Genomic DNA, 22860 nt, shown 5'->3' on the forward strand with positions numbered 1-22860 from the left:
CCTGTACTCCAAGGTCCCTCTGTACCCCTGTCTTCCCTAGGGTCCTTCCATTCATGGTGTACTCCCTCTCCAAGTTATTTCTGCCAAAGTGCATCACCTCGCACTTTTCAGGATTAAATTCCATCTGCCACTGCTCCGCCCATCTGACCATCTCATCTATATCTTCCTGCAGCTTGCAGATCCCTTCCTCGCTATTCACCACCCCCCCTACCTTTGTGTCATCTGCAAACTTGCTGATCATGCCCTGTACGTTGTCTGTATGGAATTTGTACGTTCTCCCCATGACCTGCGTGGGTTTTCTCCAGATGCTCTGGTTTCCTCCCACACTCCAAAGACAAAGGTTTGTAGGTTAATTGATTTGGTAAAATTGTAAATTGTCCCTAGTGAGTGGAGGATAGTGTAAGTGTGCAGGGATCGCTGGTCGACCCGGACTCAGCGAGCAGAAGGGCCTGTTTCTGTGCTATATCTCTAAACTAAACAATTCATGTACCTATCCAAATGTTTTTTTGATGTCATTGTATCTGGCTCAATTATTTCCTCTGGCAGCTCATTCTATAATAATAATAATAATGCATTACATTTATATAGCGCTTTTCAAACACTATAGACTGCATTCACCCTATCTATTCCCCTCATGATTTTCTGTACCTCTACAAGATTACCTGTCAGCCTCCTGAGCTACAAGGAATAATGTGCTAGGTTGTCTAACATCATAAATCTTCTCTGCAATCTTTTTAGCTTAATAGCATCTTTCCCATAGCTTTGTGACTAAAATTGAACGATACGCCAAGTGTGGCCACACCAATGTCCAACTGTAGCCTAACGTTTCAATTCCTAAACTCGCTTACTGACAAATAATGAAGACCAACATACCAAAAGACTTCACCACTCTCTCTACCTGCAACACCACATTTCACAAACAGTAACAAACTTTACTTCAAAAGTCAATCAACCTTTGAATTTCTCAAATACTTGCAATTCCTTTCTTACTAATAATTTTTCAAAATAAACTATTTCAATGAAAATGATCTTAATACATCTTTAATTCCCACTGGTACATATTAGTACAAGGAACACCCATTGCAAGCAATATAGTCCTAGATATTTTCTTGCACTGGATGCTAAACATATGTCAACTAATTATAGTTATTGAAATGAATTGAAATAGCTGTATTTACCCAAAGTTATTTGTCGTGACTTTGCTATTTTAATATAATTTCCTTGTTATTGAAAATGCCCTTGCCTATAAGAGGTCAAACAAATCTACAACCATTTGCTACTATTCAAAAAGCAGAAGCAAAGGTCTGGTGCATAATACCTTGAATTTAAAAATTTTAAATGTACAAATTCTATTCATGCAACTTTATTTACCATTTATGAATCTCTTTGGGTATCATTAGGCTTATATTTCAAAACATTCAACATTGTTACAAATAGAATCACACGTCCATCTGAAACATGGACTAAAAAATGTTAACATATTTTGACATATGTGAAGGTAATGCATCACTCCTGCACAGAATCAATTAAGTTTTTTTTGTATTTAATTGACACAAAGTACCTTTACACACATTACACCCCTCCAAACTTTCACAGAAAATCTGGTAGTGGTCACGCATTAATCAATGGACCCTATCTCACTATCAGTAGTGAACCAGTTTAAACCTACATACATTTTCAATAAGAAACTTACATCAGGAAGGAAATGGAAAAACTGAAGCACTGACACAAATTAAAAGAAATAAAAGACAGTTGTAGAGTGGAAACAGAAATATTGTGTATTTCACACAATATTCACAACATTGGAAGGATTACTGTAATGTGAAACCCAAGAAATAAAATGCAACGGATCTGCAAATACAGTACATGGCATGGGGTTGTTAGCTCCACAGGCCTGCATAATTTCCATGAAGACCTGATGGCAGGGGACCCCCTGCAACAAAAAGTTTTGTGCCAGAGGAGTCATAACAATGTGTATAGACTGCATTCGGGAAGTGGTCGATGTCTGAAAAGTAATTCCTCCATGTTTCATCGTGATTCTGTAATAACAAAATAAATCCATCAGAAGAGCCATATTACGAACAAGGATAATTTATTCACCATTTTATAATTTACTGAAAACTAACAGCATGATTCTAGTGAAATTAGAAACAGAGCACATTGAAAAGAAAATATTATTTTGATCCCTACGTGGTTTTGAGAATAATCATCTCTGAACAAGAAGCCAAATTCAGTATCCAATCTTTGATGATTTTTGAGATTGCACCTCATGAAACAGTAAGATAAAAGTGGCCACAATGCTTTTCATAAACAGGACAAAATCATATTCAGTCAGGGTACTCAAAATGTAAAGGATAGTATCCAACTCAGTGATACCCTTCGCATTCAAAGCTAAAACTCACAAATGTATTATGCGAGTTGACATCTGGGGGCCATGAAACTGCACTCCAATAAGAGGTAACCCTCAATAGTGAAAGGACAGAGGAAAGTTTCAACCACAATATATTGACTGAGATTACCTTTAATAAAATGCATATACTATGAAATATCCACGTCTTGTTTACATATATGAAGATCAGACTATACTGAAGGAAGCGCTTTGTATTACCCAAGTCAGAATCACAGTCAAAATTTGAATAGGTTTACATGTTAAATGTTTTAAGTCACCAACAAGGGGGGAACACAGTTAAACAATAATGAGGTGGTCATTTAAAACTGCTGTAAGTAGAAATTTCTTCTCTCCAAAAATAGTGAATCTCTGGCAGTGCCTCCTACAGATCCATTCGATGGTGGCGAGGTCAGTACCCATAATGGACAGGGCAGTCCACTACTTATTATAATCTCCTTTGATACTGGGTGTGAGTTGCTGAATTATGCCGTGACGCAACCAGTCAGTATACTCTTCACTGAACACCTGTAGAAGCTCAAGAGAGTATTCGTCGACAGACCGAATCTCCTCAATCTTTTAAGGAAGAGGAGTTGATGAGCTTTCATTACAATTGCATCCTCTGGCTCTTGATTCCCCTACTCTGGCTAACCCTAATCCACAGCCCTCCATCAGCGAGGATAGCATCTCCCCCGCAATAATTCTCATCACCATTGTGTCCTGCATTCTTATTCCCCTGCTATACACCCTTTACACCCATGACTGTACAGCCAAATTCAGTTCCAATTCCATTTACGCTTGCAGACGACACGCTGTGGCAGGCTGAATCACAAACAATGCCGATATGAAGTACAGGAAGGAGGTGGCGAGCTTAGTGACATGGTATCAGAACAATAACCTCTCCCTCAATGTCAACAATATGAAGGAGCTAAGAAGCAGAGTTGTGTACAACCCCATTCTGCATCAATGGTACTGATGTGAAAATGATTGATAGCTTCAAGTTCCTTGGCGTTAATATTACCAATGATTTGTCATGGTAACTACTTTATGCAACAGGCAAAGCGGCACACTATTGCCCCGAGTTCCTCAGGAGACTGAGGAAATTCTGCATATCTCCAGTGACTCTTTCAAACTTCAGAACAGATTTTTGCCTGACCAAATACATAAGGTTATATTTTCTATCTGCACTAGAGGTTTCCTGTAAAATAAAAAGTTGCGTTCATAAATTCTTCATTGAACTCATGTTTCTGATTCAGAAGAATAATAGTGCAAGTCTCATTCTGGTAGTTAATTATCAAAGTACAGAATAGAGTTCTAATCTGTTGAAGTTATTGTATTCCTAAGCCCATCCATCATGTCTCCAGTGGCTTGTGCAGATGCACCAGAGAAAGCAGATTGTCAGGTTTCATCACAGCTTGGTTTGGGATCAGCTTTGTCCAAGACTGCAAGAAATTGCAGAAAATTGTAGATGTAGCTGTGTCCATCACATAGACTAGATTTCCCACCATTGACTTCATCTACACTTCATGCTGCCTTGGAAAAGAAGACAACATAATCAAAAACGTTTGCCAGCCCAGTCATTCATTCTTCTCGCTGCTCCCATCCAATAGAAAGTACAGAAGCTTGAAAGCACACTCCACCAGACTCGGGAACAGCTTCTTCCCCTCATATCAGGCTCCAGAACAGTCCTTCCATAAGCTAAGGTATTGTTCAATCTATCTCTACTCCACTGAGGACATTGGACTTTGTCATTGGAACTGATGCACTACAATGCTGTGAACTATATTTTGCACCCTCTATCATCCCCTTTGTTCTATTGTATGTGTTTGAACTGATTGTATCTATGGTATATCTGAACTATTTAGATAGCATTGAACTCCATTAACTATTCTTCAGCCCAATTGCCCAGTTGATCCAGACCCTGCTGTGAGTTTTGATAACCATCTTCACTAGCTACAATACCATCCACTTTGTCATCTGCAATCTTAATCATGCGGAACATTATTGAATGCCTTGCTGACGTTCTCTGTGTATGCATCCCCAGTAATTTTCTATTTTACTAAGCCTATTCTTCCTCACATTATATTATCCCTCCTACTAGGTATATATTACTAGTCACAATGGTCCAAACAGAAATGTCACCTATACATGCCCTCCAGAGATACTGGCTGACCCACTGAATTACTCCAGCATTTTATCCTTATGCAATTGAAGATTGAATCAAGTACCGAGAAGCGAAAAACATTTTTGAAATTCAGAAATGGTCAATCTGTTGAACATTGAATCAAAATCCAACTCACCCCTCTCCTTTTCACCCACCATTCCCCAGCCCCCCCCCCCACACATAGACAGCCCAACATTCTAGATATTTCCAATGTTTTCTTTTAGATTTCCAGCAACTGCAGTATTTTCTTATCTCATAATCCCAGTAGTGTTTAATTTTTCATTTCTCCTCCATCCTCATTCACCTCTTTTTATTTACATCTCCAGAGGCAGCTGCAATTAACATGCCTTGACTGCCCTTTCTCAATCAGCAGGGACATAATTTATATAATTGAGCCTCTTCTGGCATCCACTAGTTTTTCCTATATCAATTGTAAGGCCATCAACCTGAAACGTTAATTTTGCTTGTCTACAGGTATTGCCCGACCTGCTGAGTATTTACAGAATTTGTACCTTTTATTTCAGATTTCACTTCCCTGCATTTCACCAGATATTTCTTAATAAATTATTGCCGCCACATGTCTATTTCTCCATCAACATAAAGATTTAATTATGTTTGGAATCACACTAATGTTAAAAGTTTCAGGGACAACAACTGTAGCAATTTGCAATCTTGCACATTTTAGGTGAATACAGAATTTCTTTCCAACTTACCAACCAACCCTTCCCTGATGTTAATTTTAAAATCTCTTCACCAGACTTGGGTTTCAGCTTTTCACTGTTGTAGTTTGTTGTAGAAGAAAGTTTTTCCATAAACTTCTGAGCTCTGATGTCATAGAAAAGTAGAGAGCCTTGTCCAGTTCCTACTGTTATGATGTGTTCATAGAAGCTTACAGATCGAATACCTGTTAAAAAAAAGTGCTTTTTTTACTGCTAAAAATCTTCTTTCAAAGTTACTTAATTCATATTCTATGGCAAATGGCAAGCAAGTTTTCTTTTATTCTTTACAAAAGAACTTCGATTTTCGTTCACCTCAATAAAACATGAATAGTGCTTTCATATGCAAGAACTGGACTGTATATGCCACTTAGTTTTATCAAACAGAACTGAACTTCAGTAACAAATACTGCAGTTTAGAACCTTTAAATAAAACGATCAGATTCCAAAGTTAAAACATTATTAATTGTATTTAGTGCAAAATACATAAAAGCTACCGTATTAAATTTACGGAACACCTAAAACTTTGCTTGAATAATCCTTTTATACCAAGATAACAAAAAGGATGCAATAAATTAATAATTGTTTGAGAACAATCCCTTGGATTTTGAGTTGTTGTGCATATGCAAGAAGAGTCCCAAGAGCAAGGCAGCATAGGACATTTGTAATTTCAATCTTCACAAAAGCAGGGTAATATGACTCTCCATCACACAATGAAATACTCTCGATTATAATGTCAGAGACTGTTATGTATCAAATATTACTTATGCTGCCTAATGCATAATCAATGACCTAATGAACGGTACAAAGCTGATTACCAAGTATTATGAAACTGCAGGACCCTCATGAACAAGTCCAAACCTCCTGAAGGTGACGAAACAGTGAAGCAGATTGGTAAGGTTTTTAGGATGCTCGCCATCACCAGTCAAGGCATAAAATGTAAGAGCAATGAAGTTATGTATCATACAGCACGGAAACAGGCCCAACTTTCCCAGGCCGACCAAGATGTCCCATCTTCCGTGAGACTCACCTGCAAATTATATAGATTTATACTACCTATGACATAGTTTCAGAAAATATATTTGAAAACACATCTGAAATATTGCGTGCAGTTTCATTCACCAAGATTCTGCTTGATTTAGTGTTAATTTGAGAGAAAGAAAAGACTGGGTTTGTCTTTCGTAGACAATTTTCTTCAATTTCTTGTAGTCTTGGGCAGAGCTGATCCCAATCCAAGCAGCAATGAAACCCAACAGTATGCTTTCTATGATGCTTCTGTAGAATTTTGTAAGTCAATGGAGACATGGATGGGCTTTGAAATACAAATCAGAGCGCTGTACTGTACTTCAATACTTAACTGCTAGAATGGAGCTTGCACTAATAACCTAAATTAGAACCATAAGTTCTATGAAGAATTATATGAATGCAACATTTTATTTTACTGGAAACCTTTAGCACATTGAAAATGTAACCTGATGTATATGGTCAAGTGAAAATCCGTTCTCCCTAATTTGATGGAGGGAATTTTTCTTCTTTCATTTTGGAGCATAGTTGCACTGCTGGTAGAAGATACCATTCCAGCAACCTAGATTCAATCTTGACCCTTGGAACTGCCTTTTATGTTTCCTCTAAATACTCTCATTTGAAAGATGTGGATTGGTAAGTTAATTGGCCACTGTAAAATATGTAGTTGAGTAGAAGAATTGAGAAAATATTGATAAGATTGGGGAGAGAAACTAGATTATTGTAACTTGGGGTTTGATGGTCAGCTGTTAATCGATAAGGGCTTTTTTAGTTCTATGAGAATCAATTTGCAATGGCCAGAATTAACACCCAACAACTAATTACTTGCAAATAGATGGCCATGTGCTACGTTTCCAAACTACTGTTGTCTTTGCATTGAATGAATGCTCATGGATGTATGATGTGGTCCAGTCAAAACACAGATCCAGCAACAAAGGACCAATGAAATATTCCTAGCTCAGTCTTGTAGAGATTTAAAGAGGAACATTTAATGCTGGTGCTCTTTGTCCTTCAGTTGGTAAAGGTCACATGTTGGGAGACCCTTGCTCATCTACTGCAACACATTCTGGAGATGGGGTACAGTGGAATCACATTGATCAATGAATATAGTGATAAGGCTGCAGGATAGGAGGTCAATCAAGCAGCTGCTTCGTTTCAAATATTGTTGAAACATGGCAGCAGTAGCTACCTCGTCCAGGCAGAAGCAAACTATATCATAAATTCTTCAATGCATCACCTATTTAATGGAAAGTCACTGGGTAGTCAAGCAGTGAGTCACTGAATTATCTGCCCTGTTCTTGCAGCTTCAGTATTTATTAGCCGATCTCCTCTCATTCATTGATTGTTAACTTTGTTCAGATCTTGCTACATGCAAACAGACAGCAGCACAGCCTGTGAGGTTGTAAGATAGCCACATGTTGTAAATGTCAACTGTAATGCATTAATATATCTCAGCTATTCGTTTGTCAATGGAAGAAACGTTAGTTTAAACCTTCATAAGAAATTAAGAAAGATCAGCACTTTGACCTAACCCTCGGCATCACGGTGGCACAGCGGCAGAGTTGCTGCATTACAGCGCCAGAGACCCAGGTTCGATCCTGACTATGGATGCTGTCTGTACAGAGTTTGTACGTTCTCCCCGTGGGTTTTCTCCGAGATATTCAGTTTCCTACCACACTCCAAAGACGTACATGTTTGTAGGTTAATTGACTTGGTATAAGTGTAAATTGTCCCTAGTGAGTGTAGAATAGTGTTAATGTGCAGGGATCGCTGGTCGGTGCCTGTTTCTGCGCTGTACCTCTAAACTGAACTCACAATTTAGTGGGCATGTGAATGATTTCGCGATTTCTGAAACAGATAAACAGATGACCTACAACTAAACAAATGTAGGTCAACACAGAATAGTCAAGTTTAGGGTGCCACAAAATGCTGGAGTAACTCAGCGGGTCAGGCAGCATTTCAGGAGAGAAGGAATGGGTGACGTTTCGGGTCGAGACCCTTCTTCAGACTGATGTCAGGGGGGCGGGACAAAGAAAGGGTATAAGTGGAGACAGGAAGACAGTGGGAGAATTGGGAAGCGGAAGAGAGGGACAGAGCAGCTATCTAAAGTTAGAGAAGTCAATGTTCATACCGCTGGGCTGTAAGCTGCCCAAGCAAAATATGAGGTGCTGTTCCTCCAATTTGCAGTGGGCCTCACTATGACACTGGAGGAGGCCCATGACAGAAAGGTCATACTGGGAGTGGGAGGGGGAGTTGAAGTGCTCAGCCACTGGGAGATCAGTTTGGTTAAGGCGGACTGAGCGAAGGTGTTGAGAGAAACGATCGCCGAGCCTGCGTTTGGTATCGCCGATGTAGAGAAGTTAGCATCTGGAACAGCAGATACAATAGATGAGGTTGGAGGAAGTGCAGGTCCTCCAACCTCACCTGCACCTCCTCCAACCTCAGCTATTGTATCCGCCAGATGAACTATGTGAAACATTACCGAAGTGTAACATTACCGAAATAGACAAGAATAATTCAAATACCACAAAACAGTGCATGCACATAATACATGAGTTGCAGGGATATTTCAAATGGAAGCCAAGGATGGTAGATTTGAATTGCAAGATATTTGAGCACCATAAGTGGTTTTATTATATTTTATTGATAAAGTAAAAACAATTTACATCAATATCTTAATACCAGCCTTGGGTTTCAATATGTTTCAAATCCATTGCTTCTTGATGCATTTATCAATCTAAGATTTGACACTTTCAGTATCTTGCAATGGAACCATCAACTTACCACTGCCCCGTTCCCTCGAACTGACTGATTTTACATAGCTTTGTGGTTGTCTTGGATCAAGGAAAGAAACATGCGCTTGGGACCCCACAGCATATACAGACCATTCTTGTCCATATGCTAAGCAAACATTTTCACGACAATGAGGTAACTTGGTGGACAGCAACTGGAACAAAAAACAGTTTAATATTATTTGGGCTGAGCTGTATATATTATAAAATTCCACAGGCAACAGGTAATTTCTAAATTAATTTTATATCAATTTTTTTCCTTGTTTTAATTTATTCAAATACAAGCTCAACATTTACTAATACGACAAGCACCCAGAGAAGATGGCTGATGGCATGTTTTGTTACCAATGGACAAAAATCAAAGCTGCTATAACTGTTGCCTTCTCGCAAATTCAAATTTATATCTAGAGGGCTGGAATACAAAAACAGATGTAATGATGAGGCTCTATAATGCACTGGTCATGCAACATTTGGAGTACTGTGAGCAAATTTAGGCCCCATATCTGAGGAGGGATGTGCTGGCTCTGGAGAGGGTTACAAGAATGATTCCAGGAATGAGTGGGTTAGCATAAGATGAATGTTTGACAGCACTGGGCCCCTACTCGCTGAAGTTTAGAAGGTTGAGGGGGGACCTCATTGAAACTTACAGGATAATGAAAGGCTTAGATAGAGTGGATGTGGAAAGGATGTTTCCACTGGTGGGAATCTAGGACCAGAGGTCGTAGCCTCAGAATTAAAGGGCGCAATTTTAGAAAGGAGGCGAGGAAGACTTCTTTAGTCAGAGGGTAGTTAATCTGTGGAACTCATTGCCACAGAGGGTTGTGGAGGCCTAGTCAGTGGATATTTTTAAGGCAAAGGTAGACAAATTCTGGATTAGAACAGGTGTCAAGGGTTATGGGGAGAATGCAGGAAAATAGAATTAGGAGGCAGAGATTTGCCATGATTGAATGGCAGAGGAGATCCGATGGGCTGAATGGCCTAATTCTACTCCTATAACTTGTGAACACCCTGCAGTCTCCTTCCACAGCTCTTGTTTGCATGACACATTTCTTATTATCTGTCTAGTTATTTTAATGTTCTTTACCTCTTCTCTCAACAGACAATTGGCATTCCTACTTTTTTCAGTAAAATGAAATGGTTGCATATGCTTCGCAGGTTTTAGGTACATGGAAGATAATACCAAAATGCCTTAATTATGCCTGTAATCAGCATACTTTCCATCTTGTACATCCAAATGAGAATCACATGTTTTGCAACAATGTAAATACAAACTGAACATAGTTTAAATTAATCCCTATGATAATTAGTTAATTAAATATCCCTGATGAATCTTTGCAATTTATACACACTACATACATTCATAAAGCAAGATCCCATTGACAGGAAAATTGTCAAAGCTTGATTTGATCTTTTGGTTAGGCTGAGATATTAAAGTAAACATGTTAAAATCATTTAAAATAATAAAACAATTCAATGGAACAACTTTAACTGTAAAACTACTACCTTTTTAAAATTTTAGCTGGAAGCTTTACTTTGGACAGATTTTATTGAAAGTTATCCTAAGAACATTGAGCAATTTAACTGGTTTATTGTAAACCGTTACTTATTTTCAACACAAGTGTTTTAAGACAATGGAATCTTACCCTTTACTCAACTTGATAAACAATAGAATTCCACTAACGTATTTAGTTTATAACTGTGACACCAGAGATTGTCTGAAGTTTCCTTTCAATTCTTGAATATTTTAAACTCAATTTTAATGTATTTGGAAGCAACATCTCTGCATTCTTCTATTTTTAAAAATATATTAAATAGACAACATTTTCAAATGTAGCAATTTGAAAAGTATGATCCAATTAATATTTTCATCATATGAAAACATTATGGTCAAATCAGCTGATTAAAAGGTTAAATCTGATATTTTATCCTTCAAATTAACCAAAGTAATCCTCCTTTTCCTTCCATCAGCTTATATTGATGAAAGTCCTCTTGAACATACAAAGCCTGCAAAATCAACCTGTGATCAATTCTTTAAGGTTGAATACATATTACGAAAGCTTTTTCAATTCTTTCCAACTGTTGTTTTTACTCCAATGCCACTTATAATATCTGAAATTCATCACCTTAAAAGCAAACTGCAAAAAAGGTGATGCACATTTCAATACGTAAAGAAAAACCTTTTCTTCTGCAATTAATTTATGTAAATAATGGATAATATAATTTAGCAGTGAATCATGATGCACTTTTGCTAAGGCAACATTTGGTCACAAAAAATCAAGCAAATTTAAAATACGGATGCATTGTTGTTTTGTCACTTTATTTCAGCTTTGACGGGGAAGGATATTTTACCTTTGTCAAGTTTTCTTCTGCTTTCCATAAATGAAAGTAACCATCAAGAGATACTGCACCAAGCTCCTGAAAATCAGTTGATAAGAGTAAAGATTTTAGTTCGCATTAATTTTCTCCAATTATCAAATACTTAAATCCCAACACCCCAACTTTGTTCTTATAATCAATCCAATTTTATCTTACTAGATTCACTACAATGAAATGGCATTGCCAGGACCACTTAACCAGATCTCATTTTGCTCTTGGTTCAAATATGGAGAAAAGTACCAAGCTCTAAAGCTCCGAGAAATAATTTCTCAGAATTGGGGATAAGAAATAAAATGATGGCTGCACTGACGCCCACATATAACACAAATGTAATAAATATAGCTGATTTATAAAATACAGATTTAAATATGACTCCATTTTTTTTAAACGATTTATTTATTCCACATTTTATGTACATAAGGGCTGGAAATCACTTCCCATTGTTCAATATTTTTGAAAGATTGCTTAAAAAACATACCCGTGCTATTGTTAGTGAATTGTTAGGGTATTCTGCATGTAGAAGTGAAAAGATACCCGAATGGACATAAAAAAAACTAGGACACCTTTTGTTGTGTATATTCAAGTCCAGGCTGATGAAGGCACAGGATTTTTATTTAGATCTCTTAAGACCTCACTTACTCAGATTTTTTTGCCTTCATCAGTCAGGGTGTTGCGTACAGGAGATGGGACATCATGTTACAAGCCGTTGGTGAGATGACACTTGGAGTATTGTGTGCAGTTCTGGTCGCCCAGCTAAAGGAAAGATGTCATTATGCTGGAAAGGGTGCAGAAAAGATTCATGAGGAGGTTACTGAGACTGGAGGACATGTTATAAGGGGAGGCTGGACAGACTCGGAATTTTCACTGTAGTGTAGGAGGTTGAAGGGTGACCTCAGTATTTTACAAAATCATGAGGGGCTTGGATAACGTGGATGGGTGCAGTATCTTCTCTTCCCTCCCCCCCCCCCCACCAAGGATAGGAGAGTCTAAAACTAGATAGCATAGATATATATGTTCAGAGGGGAAGATTTAAGGGAGACCTGAGGACCGTTATTTTCACAGAGGGTGGCGAATATATGGAACAAAATGCCAGCAGAAGCGGTAGTTGTGGTAGAAGCAGTTGTACAATTACAACGTTTAAAAGACATTAACAAGTGTATGGATAGGAAAGGTTCAGAGGGATATGAGCCAAATGTGGGCAAATGGAACTAGCTCATGAAAGCACCTTGATTGGTAGGGGTGAATTGGGCTGAAGGCCCTTTTTTCCCCATACAATAAACACTCCAGTATTTGATTTTTCCATCCTAAGAAAAAGGTTTGATTATCTACCCTATCTATGCCTCTCATAATTTTATATACTGCTATCAAGTCTCCCCACAACCTCCAGAGTTCGTGAGAAAACACTCCAAGTCTGTCCAACCTATCCCTCTAGTTATTACTCCCTAATTCAGGCATTATCCTGGTAAACCTCCACTGTACCCTTTCCAAAGCCTACACATCTTTCCTGTAATGGGACAACCAGAATTGCACACAACACTTAACATGCAGCCTTGTCCTATAAAACTGCATCATGATTTCCTGACTCTTATACACAATGCCCCAACCAATGAAAGCAAGCATATGTCTTCTTTACCACCATCTACCCATGTTGCCACTTTCAGGAGTTATGGACTTGGACCCCAAGATCCCTCTGCACATCAGTGCTGTTAAATGTCATGCCATTAATTTTATATTTTCCCCTTGCACTTGACCTCCAAAATTGCAATATCTCACACTTGCTTCGATTAAACGCCATTTGCCATTTCTCCACCCATTTCTCTAGCTGATCTATATCCCGCTGTATATCTTGACAGCTTTCCTTGGTCCATGATCCCAGCAATCTTGGTGTCATCTGCAAACTTACTAACCAACCTGATTGCGTCCAAGTCATTTATATATATATATATATATATATATATATAGATATAATAATAATAATAATAATAATATATATATATATACACACACACACATACACACACACCGATCAACCCAAAACATTATGACCACTGACAGGTGAAGTGAATAACATTGGTTATCTTGTTACAATGGCACCTGTCAAGGGGCAGGATATATTAGGCAGCAAGTGAACAGTCAGTTTTTGAAGTTGATGTGTTGGATGCAGGGGAAATGGGCAGGAGTAAAGACCCGAGCGACTTTGACAAGGGTCAAATTGTTATGGCCGGACGACTGGGTCAGAGCATCTCTGAAACAGCAAGGCTTGTGGGGTGCTCCCAGTCAGCAGTGGTGAGTACATACCGACAATGGTCTGAGGGACAAACCACAAACCGGCGACAGGGTGTTGGGCGCCCAAGGTTCATTGATACGCGAGGGCAACAAAGCTATCCCGTCTGGTCCGAACCGACTGTGGGAAGACAAGCCGGTGGAGGGAGTATGATGCTCTGGCAATGTTCTGCTGGGAAACCCTGGGTCCGGCCATTCATGTGGACGTGAATTTGGCACATGTCACCTACCTAAACATCATTGAAGACCAGGTACACCCCTTCATGGCAATGGTATTCCCTGATGGCAGTCCTCTTTCAGCAGGATAATGCACACTGCACACATTGTTCGGGAATGGTTTGAGGAACATGAAGCGTTCACGGTGTTGCCCTGGCCTCCAGATTCCCCAGATCTCAATCCGATTGAGCATCTGTGGGATGTGCTGGATCGACGTCCGATCCACGGCGGCTCCACCTCACAACTTACAGGACTTGAAGGATCTGCTGCTAATGTTTTGGTGCCAGATACCACAGGACACCTTCAGGGGACTTGCAGAGTCCATGCCTCGGCAGGTCAGCGCTGTTTTGGCGGCACACGGAGGTCCAACAGCATATTGGGCAGGTGGGCATAATGTTTTGGCTGATCAGTGTATATCTCAAACAGCAGAGGTCCCAGCACAGATCCCTGCAGAACACCACTGGTTACAGACGTCCAGCCTGAGTATCATCATTCCATGTCATCCCTCTGTCTTTTATCAGTAAAACAATTCTGAATCCATATTGCCAAGTCACTGCTAATCCCATGTACCTTATTCGTCTGGATTAGCCTATCATGGGGGACTTTATCAAATGTCTTACTAAAATCCATGAAAATATCCTGTGCCCTATCCTCATCGATCACCTTCATCTCCTCCTCAAAAAACCCAAACAAGTTACTAAAACACAACCCGTTACGTATAAAGTCACGCTAACTGTCCATAATTAACTTATTCTCTTCCAAGTATAAGCAAATCCTATCCCAAAGAATTCTGTCCAATAGCTTCCCTACCACTGATGCGAGGCTCATCGGCCTATTCAAGGAACAACATTAGCTACTCTTCAGTCCTCCAGGACCTTGTCTGCGGCTAAAGAAAAGAACCAAATTAGATGGGGAACCTGCTCAACGGTGGTCGTTGGGCCGAAAGTCCTGTTTCTATGCTGTATAACACTTACTTTTCAACTTTGAGATACTTCTGATAGAGAAATGGATTACTGAAAGAGCAGTTCCTGCAGATGCTTGGAAATTGCTCAAAAATTACAATGGAAAATATTGCCACCTGCAGCCCAAAACACGATTATACAGATATTGTTGAAAATTACCTTGCTGTTATTGTTAAAGGCCAAAGCACGCACTTTGCAGTTATAAGGATTTGTGTATTCTTTGGGAATATCCTTCAAAGCTTTGTGTGTTATGTGGGTGTAACTTGGGACTTGTGTGGGATCCATGCTCATGTCGGTTTGGCTTAGTACTTCTTCAGTTATTTCCCAAAGGCCCATAGAGCCATCCCTGGAACCTGCAGCACAGAAAAAATAAAACCTTATACTTATCACATTTTGGGACAAATTCTAATTTGTGAAAAGTGCAATTCAAGTAGAAAACGTGAATTCATTATACTTTAAGACAGTGTATACAGGTACTTGATTTTTTTTAAATTGGAGACGAAATTGCTAATTTTTCCCTGTCAAGGCCCATTGGACGCAGCCTGACATTGGACGCAGAGAACATCAATAGCATTGCCTGGCCAGGCTGACCCTTGCAACTGCAACCCAGTGCTTCCTCCAGGACAACAGACTAAGTATGATTGTGCTTTTGTATAATAATATTGTCACTGAATTGTATGCAAAAAAAGGAATTTCCCTTTACCCAAATACATGCAACAATAAAGTTCCATTGAATTATTGGATAGAAGATGACAAGAAGATTATAGCAAAATATAACTTGCCAGTCCAATTAATACAGTTTAGGATATACAGTGTAAAGTTTAAGCAAAAAAAATGGAAGATATGATAAGGCTAGAATTCTACTAAAACGTCCATTTTGAAGGCTAGGAAAATATAACTGCACCAATAGGCAGACAGATGGGATTTTTTTTAGAATAAACTAAAGGCAATCAACATGAGCACAAAGTCACACAACATAGAAATAAACCCTTCAAGATGCCCATCTAAGCTAGTCCCATATCCCTTTCAAATTACTCCAGCATTTTGTGTCTACCTTCCCTTTCAAACTATCCTATCGATGAACCTGTCCAAATATGTCCTTCAAATATTACTGTACCTGTCTCAACTACTTCCTCTGCAGCTTATTCCATATACATAACAACATCAGTGTGAAAACAGACACAAAATGCTGGAGTAACCCAGAAGAACAGGCGACATCTGTGGAGAGAAGGAATGGGTGACATTTTGAGTCAAGACCCTTTCTCAAACTTCAACATCAGTGTGAAGTTGCCCCCCCAGGTTCCTATTAAATCGCTCTCCTCCCAACTTAATTGCCCTCTAATTTTCAAATTCACTATCTTGGGAAAAAGACAGTGTGCATCTATCTATGCCCCTCTATCTTTACACACCTCTAAGATCACCCCTCAGTCTTCTACACTCCAAGAAATAAAGACGAGCCTGCCTAACCATTTGTAATATTTAAAAAATCACATGTGGTTAGAGTGCATATTGTCAGATTTTATTAAAGGCTAGTTTTATAAATTTTGGCTTCACCATGTAGAAATTACAGCAGTGTTTCCATCACCTTTGGAAACTTTTATTGGTGTTTATCAACACGAGGACCAAAGTTGTGCCAATGAAAGTCAAAGAAGCCATTATGAGACTGAGAAACAAGAATAAAACTGTTAAGAGACATCAGCCAAACCTTAGGCCTACCAAAATCAACTGTTTGGAACATTATTAAGAAGAGAGCACTGGTGAGCTTACTATCGCAAAGGGATTGGCAGGCCAAGGAAGACCTCCACAGCTGATGCCAGAAGAATTCTCTAGAATAAAGAAAAATTCCCAAACACCTGTCCGACAGATCAGAAACACTTCAGGAGTAACTCAGCAGGTCGGGCAGCATCTCGGGAGAGAAGGAATGGGTGACGTTTCGGGTCGAGACCCTTCTTCAGACTGATGTCAGGGGGGCGGGACAAAGGAAGGATGCCCCCCCTGACATCAGTCTGAAGAAGGGTCTCGACCCGAAACGTCACCCATTCCTTCTCTCCCGAGATGCTGCACGACCTGCTGAGTTACTCCAGCACTTTGTGAATAAATACCTTCGATTTGTACCAGCATCTGCAGTTATTTTCTTATAGAAACACTTCAGGAGTCGGGTGTGGATTTGTCAATGACCACTGTCCGCAGAAGACTTCATGAACAGAAATACAGAAGCTACACTGCAAGATGCAAACCACTGATTAGCCACAAAAATACGATGGCCAGGTTACAGTTTGCCAAGAAGTACTTAAAAGAGCAACCACAGTTCTGGAAAAAGGTCTTGTGGACAGATGAGACAAAGATTAACTTATCTCAGAGTGATGGCAAGAGCAAAGTATGGAGGAGAGAAGGAATTGCCCAAGATCCAAAGCAAACCACCTCATCTGTGAAACACGGTGGTGGGGGTGTTATGGCCTGGGCATGTATGGCTGCTGAAGGTACTGGCTCACTTATCTTCATTGATGATACAACTGCTGATGGTAGCAGCATAATGAATTCTGAAGTGTATAGACACATCCATCCTATCTGCTCAAGTTCAAACAAATGCCTCAAAACACATTGGCCGGCAATTCATTCTACAGCAAGACAATGATCCCAAATATACTGCTAAAGCAACAAAGGAGTTTTTCAAAGCTAAAAAATGGTTAATTCTTGAGTGGCCAAATCAATCACCCGATCTGAATCCAACTGAGCATGCCTTTTATATGCTGAAGAGAAAATCAGCATATGTGATCAGCCATGATCACATTGAATGGTGGTGCTGGCTCAAAGGGCCGAATGGCCTACTCCTGCACCTATTGTCTATCGTCTAAAACTGAAGGGGACTAGCCCCCAAAACAAGCATAAGCTAAAGATGGCTGCAATACAGGCCTGGCAGAGCATCACCAGAGAAGACACCCAGCAACTGGTGATGCCCATGAATCGCAAACTTCAAGCAGTCATTGCATGCAAAGGATATGCAACAAAATACTAAACATGACTACTTTCATTTACATAACATTGCTGTGTTCCAAACATTATGGTGCCCTGAAATGGGGGGGATTATGTAAAAACACTGCTGTAATTTCTACATGGTGAAACCAAAATGTATAAAATTGGCCTTTATGAAAATCTGACAGTGCACTTTAACCACATGTGATTTTTTTTTCTATTGCAAATCTCAAATTGTGGAGAACAGAGGCAAATAAATAAATGATGGGTCTTCGTGTCAAACTTTATGGAGGGCACTGTATAACTCAGTCCCTTGGGTCCTGGCAACGTCTTCTTAAATCCTCTCGACACTCCTTCCAGCTTGATGAGATGTTTCCTGTGGCAGGGTAACCAAAAATATGGCCTCACTAACGTCTTGTACAACTGTAACGTAACATTCTAACATCTACACTAAATACACAAATTGGTGAAGGCCAACATGCCAAAAGCTTTTGCTACCAGCCTGTCCACTTGTGATGCCACCTTTAGGGAACTATGCAAGTCCCCTAGACCCTTCAATTCTAAAACACACTAAGGCCCTGCTGCTCACTGTGAACATCCTATCCTGGTTTGTCTTTCTAAAATCCATCGCTTGTCCAACTAATCAAGTTCCCACCGTAATTCTTGACAACCTTTTCACTGTGTACGATACCACCTGGTTTGATATAATCTGCAAATGCACTAACCAAGCTAGGAAGAAAAGCAAAACAACGTGTTGGAGGAACTCAACATGTCAGGAAGCATCTGTAGAGAGAATAGACAGTCGACATTTCGGAGCAGGACCCTTCTTCGGATTCTGAAAGAGTCCTGACCTCAACATCGTCTGTTTATTTCTTCCACAGATACTGTCTGACACACTGAATTCTTCCAACAGTGTATTTTGCTCAAGATTCCAGCATCTGCAGTTTCTGCGTCTCTATTAGGAAAGAAGAAAAGTTTCTCTCTCTCCCCCCCCCCCACTCAGTAAATTAAAACAAAAGCAATCTTGGAGAGAAATGGATGAATGTTAAAGTCTAGCCATTTTGCTGCAGCTGAGAGGGGGAATGATGCTCAATAGAAACATAGAAAATAGGTGCAGGAGTAGGCCATTCGGCCCTTCGAGCCTGCACCGCCATTCAATATGATCATGGCTGATCATCCAGCTCAGTAGCCTGTACCTGCCTTCTCTCCATACCCCCTGATCCCTTTAGCAAAAAGGGCCACATCTAACTCCCTCTTAAATATAGCCAATGAACTGGCCTCAACTACCTTCTGTGGCAGAGAATTCCACACACTCACCACTCTCTGTGTGAAGAAATGTTTTCTCATCTCGGTCCTAAAAGACTTCCCCCTTATCCTTAAGCTGTGACCCCTGGTTCTGGACTCCCCCAACATCGGGAACAATCTTCCCGCATCTAGCCTCTCCAACCCCTTAAGAATTTTATATGTTTCTATAAGATCCCCCCTCAGTCTTCTAAATTCCAGCGATTACAAGCCCAGTCTATCCAGTCTTTCCTCATATGCAAGTCCCGCCATCCCAGGGATTAATCCCAGTGAACCTTCTCTGTACTCCCTCTAAGGCAAGAACGTCTTTCCTCAGGTTAGGAGACCAAAACTGCACACAATACTCCAGGTGCGGTCTCACCAAGGCCCTGTACAACTGCAGCAGAACCTCCCTGCTCCTAAACTCAAATCCTCTTGCTATGAATGCCAACATACCATTCGCTTTCTTCACTGCCTGCTGCACCTGCATGCTTGCTTTCAATGACTAGTGCACCATGACACCCAGGTCACGTTGCATCTCCCCTTCTCCCAATTCAGGTAATACTCTGCTTTCCTGTTCTTGCCGCCAAAGTGGATAACCTCACATTTATCCACATTATATTGCATCTGCCATGCATTTGCCCACTCGCCTAATCTATCCAAGTCACTCTGCAGCCTCCTAGCATCCTCCTCGCAGCTAACACTGCCACCCAGCTTCGTGTCATCCGCAAACTTAGAGATGTTGCATTCAATTCCCTTGTCCAAATCATTAATATACACTGTAAATAACTGGGGTCCCAGCACTGAGCCTTGCGGTACCCCACTAGTCACTGCCTGCCATTCCGAAAAGGACCCGTTTATTCCTACTCTTTGCTTCCTGTCCGCCAACCAATTTTCTATCCCTCAAAACTGAACCCTCAATACCGTGTGCTTTAAATTTGTACACCAATCTCCTATGTGGGACCTTGTCGAAGGCCTTCTGAAAGTCCAGATATAACACATCGACTGGTTCTCCCTTATCCACTCTACTAGTTACATCCTCGAAAAATTCTATAAGATTCGTCAGACATGATTTGCCTTTGGTAAATCCATGCTGACTTTGTCCGATGATTTCACCACTTTCCAAATGTGATGCTATCACATCTTTAATAACTGACTAGCATTTTCCCCACTACCGATGTTAGGCTAACTGGTCTATAATTCCCCGTTTTCTCTCTCCCTCCCTTTTTAAAAAGTGGGGTTACATTAGCTACCCATAATCTTTTCTTTTGGTCTCCCATGAAATAAGTGCCTTCCAGGTTCAGCAAGAATACATTCACCTTGCACTCCATCTTTACAAAAACTGATGGCACTCAAAACAAATAATTATTTAACTTAAAATTCTCATCTTAATACCTTTGCATATTAATTTCACATAAACTGCACTTGATGCAAGGCCAAATCATTCACTCCCAATTAAAACTTCATCAGAAATCCTACAGAGAAAAAAAAATTAAAATGGAATTTTTCTTCCACAGGTACAAAGGAAGTTAATTTGGAAATTGAACTTTACAAATAATTTTCAGATGGCTTCCACTGGTTTGTAAATCAGTGACAAGAATCAAACTTTTACAGTGAGATTTGAACAAAGGATATTGCCATTTGAGTCAATAAAATTAGGATTAAATAAAAATTCTCACACATTGCAGTTAAAATACAAAACTATAACTAACATTTGAAGCTGAATACATAAAATTTCTTGAATTATTATATAGCTATTTCTTGAATTATATAGCTAAAAGTGAAATCATAAAATGGTGGAAAGTGCAGAGGAAAAACAGACTAGATAGCTCGTACAGGGGGAAAATATAAGCAGAACTTGATGCTTCCATGCAGGGTGAAGGACTGAGTAACCAGTAACAGAAATATAGTTTTGAATAAGGTCACCAAACCTTATTTTGACTGCATACCAAAAAAAAGCAGCAAAATCCAAGATCTAAAAGGCAAGTAAAATGTTGCAAAATCATGCACTGACTGCACAAATGAAGTCAAGCATGCTCAAATCATTTCACTACATGGAATTTTGGTTAATCATAAAATCATGTGAAGTACAAAAAGCAAGTGAAACAATTTGCAGAGCGTTCCAACCAATAGCAAACAGATACACAGTGTTGTAATCAATGCATTGTTCAAAATTAACATTTCCTTATAAACAACTATTTCACCTAAATTAAGTAATGCAGTGAACATTTCAAACTCACCAGAAACTGCCATTGTGTCACTAACCCAGGCAATTGAAAAAATCCAGTCTTTGTGTCCATCCTGGAAAAGATAAACACAAATCAGTTCTGCAGTTAAGGTCACAATTTAGTTTAAAGTTTTAAACAACGTTCAACTTAAAATCAAACATTTGTAACCCTGTTGCGTGCTTATACTTTTGAGGACAGAAGTTTTCAAATTAATCCACAATTCACACTTGATTACTTGTTTTGGTTGCACAATTAACTAGCTTGTTATATAAAGATTGATATGCATTTGAATAGATATGGATTGACATGGGATTGTCAGCATGATTTGTACATGGGAGATCATGTCTTACAAATCTGATTTATAAGATTTTTGAAGAAGTAATCAAAAAGGTTGATGAGGCCTTTGGTACGTAGGTCTTCATCACTCAGGGTATTGAACATAGAAATAGGGATGTTATTTTAGTTGTGCAAGACATTTGTGAGCTTGCAGTTTTGATCACCCTACCCTACTGTAGAGCGGATATTTTAATGCTGGAAAGGTGCAGAAAAGGTTTACGAGGTTGGGCAAGCTAGGATTTTATTCCTTGGAGCGTCAGAGGTTGGGGGTGATTGTACAGAGGTGTTCAAGATCATGAGCGGAATAGATAGGATAGATGTACAGAGTCTTTTACCCAGAGTAGGGGAATCAAGAACTAGAGGACAAGGGTTTAAGGTGAGAGGGGAAAGATTCAATAGGAATCTGAGGGGCAACATTTTCACAGAAAGGGTGGTGGGTATATGGAACAAACTGCCAGAGGTAGTTGACACAGGTACTATAACTTTTAAAAGACATTTGGACAGTTACATGGCTGGGAAGGGATATGGGCCAAATTTGGACAGGTGAGACTTGTGTAGATGGGGCATCTTGGTGAGCATAGGCAAGTTGGGCTGAAGGGCCCGTTTCCACGATATGACTATTTATTATCAGCAAGGCCTGACTACAGTTTTTGGAATTTTAGTCAAGTACAGAAGTTTTTTAAAGAAAAAGGTTTCCTTGAAATTAGTTTACTTACATTAAAATATTGTTAAAAATTGTGAGTTGACAGTTTAAAAACAAAGCTATCAATTAAACAAATTTTGACTTCCTACCAGCAACAGAATATGTGAAATGTTGTGGGTGTTGCATATGGATGCATAAGACCAGTGAGGCTGACAGTAACCTCAATGTAAGCAACTGTCTGCAGCTAAGAATCTTTGATTCAAAGCTGATGATTTAGCCTAATTTTTGATCAGTGCAATGTTTCATGGAGGGAGAATGTCAGTTGCACTCCCCCACCTCACCTCCCCTCCCAGGAGGCGCAATCGCACTCCTTGGGTTTTGTACTGTAGACCTGGTCCGTATATAGGCATGGGAGGAGAAAACTGCAGGTCAAGCAGGTATGTCTCAGAAGGCAACACTGGAGATCACCCAGTCCTCCCAC

General features: G+C 39.7%; 1 protein-coding gene across 1 annotated transcript in view; it reads right to left on the reverse strand.

Moving 5' to 3' along the window:
• Window positions 1-1044: 1044 nt before the first annotated feature.
• dcaf12 (DDB1 and CUL4 associated factor 12) overlaps window positions 1045-22860 on the reverse strand; it is a 72692-nt gene continuing 50876 nt past the window's right edge. The window contains exons 4-9 of the mRNA XM_078431682.1: window positions 21413-21473; window positions 15078-15271; window positions 11431-11496; window positions 9074-9236; window positions 5264-5454; window positions 1045-2039 (exon numbers count right to left, since the gene is read on the reverse strand). Of these exons, the coding sequence (XP_078287808.1) occupies window positions 1881-2039; window positions 5264-5454; window positions 9074-9236; window positions 11431-11496; window positions 15078-15271; window positions 21413-21473 (834 nt within the window). The 3' untranslated portion in view covers window positions 1045-1880. The remainder of the gene's footprint in view (window positions 2040-5263; window positions 5455-9073; window positions 9237-11430; window positions 11497-15077; window positions 15272-21412; window positions 21474-22860) is intronic.

The sequence above is a fragment of the Rhinoraja longicauda genome, chromosome 1, assembly GCF_053455715.1.
Source record: "Rhinoraja longicauda isolate Sanriku21f chromosome 1, sRhiLon1.1, whole genome shotgun sequence".
Lineage (NCBI taxonomy): Eukaryota > Metazoa > Chordata > Chondrichthyes > Rajiformes > Arhynchobatidae > Rhinoraja > Rhinoraja longicauda.